This window comes from Musa acuminata, chromosome BXJ2-2 (assembly GCF_036884655.1).
Source record: "Musa acuminata AAA Group cultivar baxijiao chromosome BXJ2-2, Cavendish_Baxijiao_AAA, whole genome shotgun sequence".
Taxonomy (NCBI): Eukaryota; Viridiplantae; Streptophyta; class Magnoliopsida; order Zingiberales; family Musaceae; genus Musa; species Musa acuminata.
In genome coordinates this window covers 26,896,847-26,908,208 of record NC_088339.1, presented here as the reverse complement: position 1 = coordinate 26,908,208, position 11,362 = coordinate 26,896,847, and the positions used below count along the sequence as shown (strand labels likewise).

The following is an 11,362-nucleotide window of genomic DNA, read 5'->3' as shown; positions in this document are numbered from 1 at the left end:
AGCGAAAAAGACTCGTCAGATGGACCGTTGACATCAGATATTTTGATTGATTTCAATCATTATTTTCCATATATATATATATATATACATACACACACATCCCAAAGCATTTATGAAAATGTTCAACACAAAGGGATTGATGATTTATATGGTCCAGTGCTTAATCATTACCGCCAAAAGGTTGATGTGCATGATTGGGTTACAGCTGGGAGAACTCCTTCACATATATCACATGATGAGCCCAGTAATAAGATTTACACCCAGCCAAAAGGTCATCAAAGTCATATCTCATCATGTTTTCTTGATAATGTTTTTTATGCAACCCATCTAAAATGTCCTGCACTAATTCAAAGTTAACATGGTAAGTTAGTCCTCTTTCATGATATTGACTGGTTTAGGTCTTATGATTCTATATCTTAAACAGTGGTAATGTTGCTAAGGAAGGGATAAAGGCTTTGGGATCTAATTTTGAATTAAAATGATTGATATTATCTTGAGAAAGATGGAATATTAGGTCCACTCAGCCTCTGCCTACTGCTCACTATCTAACATGCTTTGTGGCTAAGCAATGCAAAAAGAAAAGGGAAACACATCAATGCTGTACGATCGATTACCCACACAGATTAAGACGGGCCCCACATGTGGCTCCCTGGTTTATTTGCTACTGTCACCTCCTTGTGCAAGGGGGTACGATTCGGTGGGTAGAAAGGACAGGGAGTTTTGACGGATGCTTATCTGGAAGTATGTTACATATTTACGTGTCAGTTAGTCGACGTCACTAAGATCTATCAAGATCAGCAATAACTTTTTTGACCAGAATTCAATCCGCACGGTTGTTGTACCCTTGTGGTGACGCGACGAAAAACATGGAGCCTGCGCGATTTCCCCAGTCTTAGCAGGTACACAAGTGAGTATGTGTCGTACGAGTGTCGAAGAATTTTCGTGTTTAGTTACGAAGACGTGGCCGACTGCGGCACATGGTCAGCTGGAATGCGGCCCGTGAAGCGGTCCAGCAACTGTTCACCACGAGTCCTCTGGGGGTTGGCGGTCGGTGGCGGCCGACAGAGCAGTTGGCCGGAGTGCGTTTAGTTACAGTGGATGGTCGGTGCGCCATAAATTTGCACTGCTGCCATGTCTTTTGTTGCCAGTGACAATGAATCGTAATAAATGACATCAATGAATAATACAATACCCAGTGATTCAGATATGATGTTACGGTGCTACACGTGCAATAGATTAAAGGAGAGTTTGGTTGCTCGTAATTGGACTGTTTATGAATCATTGTTTACATGATGTAGGCCACTTATGAGCGCTAAATCGGAGTCTATAATTATGAACTCATAACGTGACATGTGGTATGTCACACTTTTAGGTATTATGTCGATATCTCTGTCTCTCATCTTATTTTATCCATGTCACAACTTTTGCCTAATGATAATGAATACAGTGAAGGAAAGCGGATCAATATATATAATCTTAACTATAAACATATATTTTTTAAGTCACAAAAACACAATATGATGATTATTATTATTATTATTATTCATGCGACGACGATTCACTTCCTTCAGAAATGCTTCGACGGGTACCGTAAAGTGAATCCCAAGTGAGGTGTGATCTTATGAGGCCTTCCTTCAAGTGGGACTGGTGATGTGTAGTCGAATAGGAACCTAAGCTTTAGACAATGACCTATTGCAGGTATCCGTATCAAACTCACTATTAAGCATGGATTCCCGAGGACCCACCAAGGAGCACTTCCCCATCATGGGAAGAAGGGCACGGTACTGACAGGAGGCAGACCACCGTAAACTCAGCTGCCACTGGGGCCTCCCCGTCAACTGTGGAGAATGTTCTGATGGAGCCACCTCAGATTGGAGCACTTGGATGATTCCAAGCTGCAATCATCGGTCCACTGTGGTCGGACATGTCTATGTCAGCAAGGATCACTGAAACAACATTGTGCTTGCTATGTGCTCCAGGAACAAGATTCCCTTGTGCTCAGTGCAAATGACTTGATCTAGCAGAGAAAGAATCAGACAGATGGTTATTATATCCCATGGATATAGCAGCTGTTGGACAAGAGTCGGTTCAATTCTTACGCTGCACTAATCCTCCTGCTTTAGAGTAAATATTTTAGCATCCGATGCCTGTGGAACTGTTTCCGGAAATGCTTAGCTGAACTTTTCGGCCTCTTAGATCTGAAAAACATATTTTAACAGCTTAGGAGGAGGTGATGGGAATGAAATTATCGCTTGCTTTTCAAAGTTCCACATCATTGAAGTAGTAAGTTGAATGGCTTTTGTCCATAATGCTTTGAAACAGTTCTTACCTGAATACTGTCTGCTTAGTTGATGCACGGGTCTTTTCTGCAACTCCCCATGATTGGACTTGTTTGCTATCATGATTTACAAGTCAGCAAGAGGCCATCACCAAATTGGTTTCCACCTCATCACGCTGCTCAATAAGATCATGCATTGTCTGAGATCTTGTTGTCAGCAATTGGTGCAAGCGCAGGAGGGGTGGGGTGTCTTCATCCATTGACCCTTTAATTCTCTGCCAAGAAGATTGGAGTTTACCTTTGCAGAGTAGTAGTGCAGGTATTAATCAAGAAAGTCTCTCTGACTGCAACACCAGAAGGAAGAAGTGGTGTGCCTGAGGGTGGCGGAGAACTCATTAGTTTAAAGCTTTTAGACTCCTACCGAACTCAAAAGGCCAAAGGGTGCTGTACGAAGGAAGTAACCATCCGTTAAAAGAGAGCTCGAGGAGTTCCATCTTTTTGCCTCCCAACATGAGGAAACACCAAATCTGAAGACACCTGCAGAGGCTATATAAAATCTTGGAAAAACAAGGGAATGAGCCTACTTCTAGCTTCAAAGATTTGTTGGGAAGAAGCAAATGGTTGTGGCCCAGTTCTTTAGTGCTGGAAGTGCACCCACAAAGGAGAACCACTTCACGTGCATTAGTGCTGGTGGGCACCATGAAACAAGAAGGATCACAACTCTGATAGGGCGAGTACACACCATTAAAGCACAATACCCACATAGACACTTCATGTTAACGTACACTACAATGGAGCAATCACCATCATCCACCACCAATGGTAGATCAGCGATTACAAAAGAGAACCTACTTTTGCCTTGGGAAAAAGTATCAACATCGAAGTTGGAATGACCGAGCAGTTCCTAGTGGCGGAAACCATTTCTCCAACTGATGATGTGAGGTTCCATTACCTGGTCCATTTGCTCGAAAAGGTGATGCTTTTTGAAAGTTGCAGGAGACTTTAGTCACCCACTACATCATGTGACCAAAAGCAAATAATGGAACACTAACATGGTTATGTACGTCCCAAGTCAGCGATGCTGCCAAGTTAATTCCACTAGTATCATAAGGCAACAGAACCCAGTATGAAAGAGGAGCAGAATGGTGTGCATGAGAAAAGGTAAGAGATATATATTCCAGATATCATATGTTTCAGACAACTATCACCTTCTTCGAAGATCATGAAAAATACATAAAAAGTTAAACTAATCACCTTCTTAAAGAACAAGTATCTGCTTTTTTTCCTTCAAAATCTCCTAAAGAGGCATGTGCAAACGCTTTGCAGCCAGAAACACATGATACATTTAAAATCCAACATATGCATATTATTCCAAGTTGTGAAAAATATATCATCGGAAAAAGCAGTATAGCAGATTCTTATCGAAGAATGTATCGGAAAAAGACATCGTTCCATTTGTTGCATTGGGCATTTGGAAAAGGCATTGCATGCTTCTGCTCATTAACAGGGTTTTGGCATGATAGCAAACTAATAGATTCCATCATGCGGCGAGGGCAAGAAAAGGCCTCAATATGTACAAGCATACTGTAGTTACAGCTAAAAGTTAAAGTAGGGTTGTGCTCCGTGGGTTAGCAAAGAAATGTTTTCTGAACACTGGCTCCATGTTACTCGAACTGGAATTAAAAAGGATTTTCAATATGGTAGGAGGAGCAGAGGAAGGTGTTTGATGCAACATCCGCACAGTCAGGTGATTATCAAGAATCATCAATTCCAAAAGCCTTCTGCAGCTCTGCATAAATATTCAAAACAAGATACGTTATGTGTGACAATATTACTGCAAGTTGCAGACAACAAATAAACAAAGCTAACCATAATCAGACTACAATCCAACTGCTTCATAAATGCATATTGGCAAAACAAATCATTTTCGAGGGGTATACGGTGAACCTACACGACGACCTCCTGAGAATGACTGACGAAGAGAAGCAGAAGTAAATGCACAACGAAGAAGACGAAGAAAGCTAGAGAACATGTTGGTTTCATTCACACCTATGCATAACTTAGGCAGCACGAATCTAGTGACCCAGAGACCAAACCCAGTGGTATATGTATTCTCCACAAACATCAGAGAAGTTACAGGGACGTTATGACGGGTGTCTCCTTTCTTTTTCTTCTTTTTTTTTTTACCTGACTTCTGGCAATCTGCCTTCTGGAAGGGTTCAGTGTATGAAGATCCACATGTTAAGAAACCAAGTTGTGATGATAGTTTCGGCCACATGAAGTGGAAATAGGCCAGGCCTAGTAAAGTATGTATCTGATTCAAGAGACCTAGTCTAAGACCCAATATTCTCCCATACAATTATATGCAAAATAACATTCTATAAATACAGGTACCTGAGGGTTCAATACATCCATTCGCCGAATGATATCCTCCTGCCATCAGACCAAATAGATACATTAGTCAGCCTAACTCTAGACATAATTTTCCACATAAACTACAGGACAAAGGATGTAGGATTGCTCATAAGCTCCAAATGGTATATTAAGAAAAATAACACAGATCAATAGATTAAAGACATGAGCAGATGCATGACCAACATGACTGTAAAACGAGGCATGGAATATGAGTCCCTGACTCTTTTATGTATATGGCTTTTCTGTTATGAAGCACGCATATGAATTATTCATAATGGAGTTGATATTTTCATATTTAAAGAAAATTCATTCATTTTTAGACACAAGTAAATAGGATAATATGGTGTCCACAAATGCAAATTAAAAATGATACCTCTAAGATGCCAGGATATTGCATGACAGTTCCAAGAAGTCGACGTGTAAGACCCTTGTACACTATGGTGTTTGTACTTCCATCAACGTTTATCCATGGTAAGATAGGACGAGATGGATGTGTTTCACTACCAGCAGTATAATTAACCTCCTTCCCTTGATCAGAATCTCTGACCACCATGCTTTCTTTAGGAAGAGTGGCAATTGATATATTGTCTTGACCTTCCACATCCAGTATGACGGATTCACTAGGTAAATCAATAATAGTCATTTTATGCCCATCACAGACATCCACATTAGACTTCTGAGAATCATAAGTAATATCAACTTTTTTCTCAAAATTTTGCCGAGATGCACCATAACTTGTCACTCGAGATTTCATGTAAGATGACATATTGTGATCTGGAGTTTGAACTTCAGGTGATCGTAAAAGATACTTAGATTTGTATGAAGAATCAAGGATTCGTTCGTTGTCAAATGAATTGACCTGCACAAATATCAAATATTAAATAATTAAATATTCCTTGAATCATATCATGGTTGTTCACTATATTACAAACAGAAAAATGAACAATAAGAACATCATATCATCATTATAATCTGCAAACGATCATAGAAACACTTTTCTGATCTATTAGGTTTTTAATCCATATGCTGCTACAAAAATATAAAAAATAACATGCTAATCCTAAAAGGCCTATGAGTTTTCTAGTAAATTGATACAAAATACATAAAACATAGATCAACTAATAAACATAAAAAATTATGGTGATATTCTCAGCTAGAAGTGGAGTAAATTACAAACAAATATAGATATCAACGATTAAAGGTTCCTTATACTTTTTGTTAATATTGCTCCTTAAATTATCCAGATTACAGTTTAGGCATTACACAATTCAAAACTACCCAAGCATTGCCTACTCCATGACAATTTAGAGAACAAGGAACAATATTGCATTTAAAAAAGTCAGACTAGTGCACAAGTCTCCTTCCAATGCAGCATCTAGAAAGGATCAGCCAATTCCCTACAATCATAGAAGTTTCTGTGACAATTTGAAACCTAGTCACCTGCCACCGAAAAGCAACCTTACTGTGACACCAAGGCTCAACCTCCAAATGCTCAATCTGCCTAAACTATATTTACATACCTAGACCATAATACACTAATAATTATATGTATTATCATGTATGGAATATAGAATAAACTATTGTGTAAAAGCATTTAGTTATTTATCATGTGAGCTAAGGTTATACTGATGAGTTTCAACCTTTTATTATGTTGAATCATGAAGTTAATGAACTTCAGAAGATACATCTTCTAAGTAGACTCAAAAGCAAGCATATTAAATTCGAGTACTAGACCTATGTTGGTCTTGGCCTAGATTGGTACTGCTCCTAGTCATATCGGCATATGTATCGGTACATACCAATTACCGAGTTTCGGTAATCACTAAAAAAATTTTGAAAATTATAAAAAAAAGTTACTACCCAATACAGACCATGTATCAGACACATCATCAGGCATACCTTGGTCCACATGTTGGTAGGTTGTCAGACTGATAAATAACACCCATTACCAAACCATGCTAGGCAGCATTGCAAGACTTGTTCAAATGTTCATGGTCGTTGCAAGAGTCAAAACATCTTGAACGGCTCGTTTTTAACAAATATTTCTAAATTGAATACATGCTATGTCTAACTAAAATAATAATAGTGTGGTCTTCTTGACCGGGACTCATGGCCTAGGTGCTTAACTACTGCATGGATGTTTAAACTAGTAAATCACGTGCCACTTTCTAGGCTTTTTTTTATCAAAGATGAAACCATGAATGAAAAGTCAAACATCATTTTATCTCCAATTTTTTCTTTGAAGGAGCCACATGTCTATACCATGATTCTTTGTTGGTGATTCAGGACATCATAAACCAAAGTCCGAAGAGAACTCAAGAAACATGAGGAAAATCCAACCAAAAAAATGACATAAGGGGAGGCTTACATAGCAATTTGGGTTGATACAAGTAGTTTGTTAATGTTGAGAACTAGTGAACCATTCAACAGTAAACAAGTGATCATTAAACAGGAGGTCAACCTAACAAGCTAAAAATCATGAACCAGTTCTGTTTAAAAAGCAATCGTATAAATTTGGCACCCCCAAGTTGCAAAGGAAGAAATTCTTAATCAAAAGTAATTTAAACTATGGTTCACCTTATCGATCCATACCGGTGTACCGATTAGTCATCAATATGGTACGTATCAATATATCGACACATGATACGGTAAAGTATACTGACAGACTAGTATGTACCGCCCATACCAATCCCTTATCGGATTGGTATGTACTGCCCGTACCAATCCTCTGTTGGATCAGTATACACTGCCTGTACCGGGTGGTACATCATGGTACGACGAACCTTGATTTAAATCAATAACAAAAATAAAAAAACAATATAGAAATAAATTAGGAGTCCAAAACTGAATATGTTTAAGCACTTAGTACGGAAGAGCACCAGTCTTAGAAAACATTAAAAAGGTATGAAGAATGTGCAACTTCTAAGAATCTGAATCACATTAATCGTGAATGAAGAATTTATGGATTTTTCAATCATCAATTAATTCTTGATACTTCATTCCAAAGTTAAATGGCAAGACAATACGAATGAGGAAAAATCAGCAATAATTGGAAACTTTGCAATCATCACCATATGACTAATTTTTTTAAAAAAATTGATATGATTTTATGATTCTTATAGATAAACATATTAAAGAAAGAAGGTGAGAGAGGGAAGAAAGTGCAGATTCAATATTGAATATGAAACTATGGAAGTTTTGGATCTATCACCAGTTTATGATGTGCATACTAAATGCTACGATTCTTAAGGCAATCTGAAATTTAGGTTATAATGATCTCTGTCAGATGGTCGACACAGCAAAACATAATTTTCATCAGGATTTAGTCGGCACTTAAATAAACTTGAACAATAAGAAAACTGAGATTGATCCGCATGGCCTACATGGGGGAACAATAACACATAGCAAGCAATTGAGCCATCACCAAATCAATGCAGACAAAATAACCAATGGAGTCTTCTTTACTTTCTGATAATTATCCATCAAATGTTGTACTTGTGAACCAAGAATTAAATGGATCTTATACTACAGAAAAGAAGACAAGCACGCAAAAGGGGTTCCAAAGGCATATGCAGGCCCCATCTGCCCAATGCCACCCAGTGGTTCTAAGGTGCTAAGACGGTTGAAGTTTCACATCGCAAGACTGTCAGCAAGAAATTAGCTCATGGTACACAAGAATAGGGTTGTTTTGGCTATTTTTCACTTCGCACGGCATCGTACGTTTCCATGTTTTACATGATAGAAACAAAAAATGAAAACACTAATAACAAATCAAAATGGGGCTAATGGTAGAACTTTCTTCCACATACATACTACCTATAAGAAAACAATTGAAACCATAAAAAAAACGAGAAACAAGAATCAAAAAGCATCATGGACATGCGTCAAACACCTTGACTTGATTGCTCCATGATAGACCGCTACAGACCGGTCTGGACAAGGATCGGTACGGTTCCAATACACAAAATGGCAATCCTTCATCCATTGTAGATTAGTTTCACATAAAAATTAAGCAAAATACAACATCTTTAACAACCAAAATACTTCTAACTGATTTTTTCCACAAACCACTTCTTTAATAATTGATCTGAACTTGTATCATCATGTGAAACATTATATATTTTTCACAAGAGAGAGCTATTTTGAAAATATAAAGCTGATAAAACAACTATAATTTAGATTCTGACAGTACCAGTAATATTAAGTTGACAGAACATGCTTTCAGCACATAATCAGTCAAGTAACTGGACAATTTTAAATAATAGTAACAACCTCTAACTTAAAGTACCTTGGAAATCTGATTAAATAAATGTAATAAATAAAAACCCAATAAAGGTGCTCACACCGAAATCCTGTCAGACAGGTATATACTGACTGGAACAGTATACATCAGTATACTGATGCAAAAAAATGTTAAATATTTGTTTAAAATATTGGTAACTAACATTCCTCGGCACAGTGACATGCAATACCCAATCAAATCCAGATGTATTTAACAATATGGAAGGTATGGACTGGTACTTCAATTCATGATGTATTGATTTAAAATAGAAAAAACAAGCCATGAATGGTAAGCAATGCCAATGACATATGTAAGACAAAATTATATATATTCTAGGAAATGAAAGTTCAGGGTGCTGTTTAAGTTGCTACAGCTGATGAGATATACTACCTTGACTTTTGACAATAAAGGATTGTTCATCTAGGAATTATACTATGTTCATCTAGGAATTATCTAGTATAATTCCTAGATAAAATCACCAATATCTCAAAATTTCATGAGTGAAAAAAGTTCATAAACATCAAAATATGGAAAAAAATTCACTTTCACAATATCAAACGCCTTGTATCTGAAATATGTTGAATAGGAAACAAATTCTGCAAGTAAGAATGCATATTTCGAGACTAGCGGCAAACTATACCCATAATTGAAATGTTGAAAATGAATATACCTTGATTATTAATTGAAATAATTCCATAGTGTCCACGACAACTTCTGTGAATTGCTCCCCTATAAAAAATAAAACAGAAAAATGCATTAGGCTATGCCTTAGATTCTCATTGCATTCTGGTGCATGTGCAAGGGAGACAAAATATACCTTGAATGTCCATAGCTTCAGATAATTCTTTCATGTTCAATCCTTGTTCACCAGCTTGACAAACAGCAGAATGAACAGATTTAAAAAACTCAGGTGAAAAGGTAGTTGCTTTGTTCCCATCAAGCTGTACCGCAGACAAACATTCAGCATAGTTGGCTATGGCATCCCAAGGCACTTCATCAACAACTGCTGTTACACTTCCATAATTCTGACACATTAGATTGCCACGCAAGCCTGCACCAATTTCTTCAGATGAGAGTCCTTGACTGTTCTTGTCATATGAAGAAGAACACTTGAGGTTTTCCTTCATGAGGTTTGAAAATGTGTCAGCTGAAATAATTTTACGCTTTAAAACAACTCTAATGCCTGGGAATCCTTTTTCTCGACGAGAACAATAATCATTGTCGATTACCATTTCAAACTTGGGCTTCTTAATCTTTTTCAAATTCCCTAACTTAGTTTCAGCACATTTTCGTTTTAGACTATTTGAATTATTAATCTTATCATGTTCCACTGGTTCATCAGTCTCTCCAATCCCTTCCTTTGGCATGCATGGTGAAATAGAGAATTCTCCTGATGAAACAAGAGCGAATAGGTGGCAAATTTCCCCACATTGTAAATCTTGAGTCAGACTTACTCTATTATCTATTAAATCTTTTTCTTGCTTGCTAAGCCAACTAGAAAATTCAACAGCCCTCTTCCCTGAATCAATTGGAAAGGGAGAAGAAGATAAATGATGCCAGAACATTTTTGAAAGGACAAATGGTCGGCTACCATGCCCAACTACCTGTCAACAGGCCAACAGAACTTGTAAGAAAAGATGGAATAGAACAATATCAATAACAAATATGCACAAATTCATCAAAATTAAATGTAATCGGTTAGTTTGCCATCCTAATGCCATGACATTATTTGTAAACTTTCACACACATTAGACTAGTTGCAACTACTTGGCTTGCACTTGGGTGCTTCTTAGTTCTTACTAAAACTACCGTGGAATTTTGGGACATTACTGGAAGGAATAAAAAACAGCATAGTATCACAATTACCTCATGACAGAAATTAGTACATCTAGTTAAAGGTTCACTAATACCAGTGTTTAAACCTATAAGACCAGTAGGGTACAGATACTCTGGACAATACACCGGCTTATATTGCAAGATATCAAGGAATAAAATAATTTAACAATTAAAAATGAACAATACTGCATTGACATTGAGCTACATGTTGGATTCCGATATTCATTGGACCAATAAACACCAGCCGGTATATGTACCAATTTGAGCAATATCTAAAACCTTGCTCCAAAACTGATAACTTCACTAATATATGACATTTCTGGCTGGTATGCGTTGCTTTGATTAGACACAGCATGGACAGAAAACACTGATGCAGCATACCTAGGCACATGTTCAAGCACAAGCCAGCAAGCACAATTCGGCACATCATAGCGAGACATCATCCTATACAAACATTTTTTTGATAAAGGACCTTCAATGCATTGGTAAGAATGAGGATATTCTGAGTCGTGTAGATTGGTAATGCACGAGAGAAAACCACCCTCATTTTT

General features: G+C 37.4%; 1 protein-coding gene across 4 annotated transcripts in view; it reads right to left on the bottom strand.

The window, feature by feature from the left end:
- Nucleotides 1–3,623: 3,623 nt before the first annotated feature.
- Nucleotides 3,624–11,362, bottom strand: part of LOC103975842 (uncharacterized) — a 29,315-nt gene continuing 21,576 nt past the window's right edge. For 3 of the 4 annotated variants that reach the window (XM_065096058.1, XM_065096059.1, XM_065096060.1), the window contains 5 exons: nt 9,793–10,579; nt 9,646–9,704; nt 5,067–5,552; nt 4,673–4,711; nt 4,082–4,592 (listed from right to left, as the gene is read on the bottom strand). In XM_065096058.1, the coding sequence (XP_064952130.1) occupies nt 4,200–4,592; nt 4,673–4,711; nt 5,067–5,552; nt 9,646–9,704; nt 9,793–10,579 (1,764 nt within the window). In that variant the 3' untranslated portion in view covers nt 4,082–4,199. The other variant, XM_009390940.3, reaches the window with a different exon arrangement.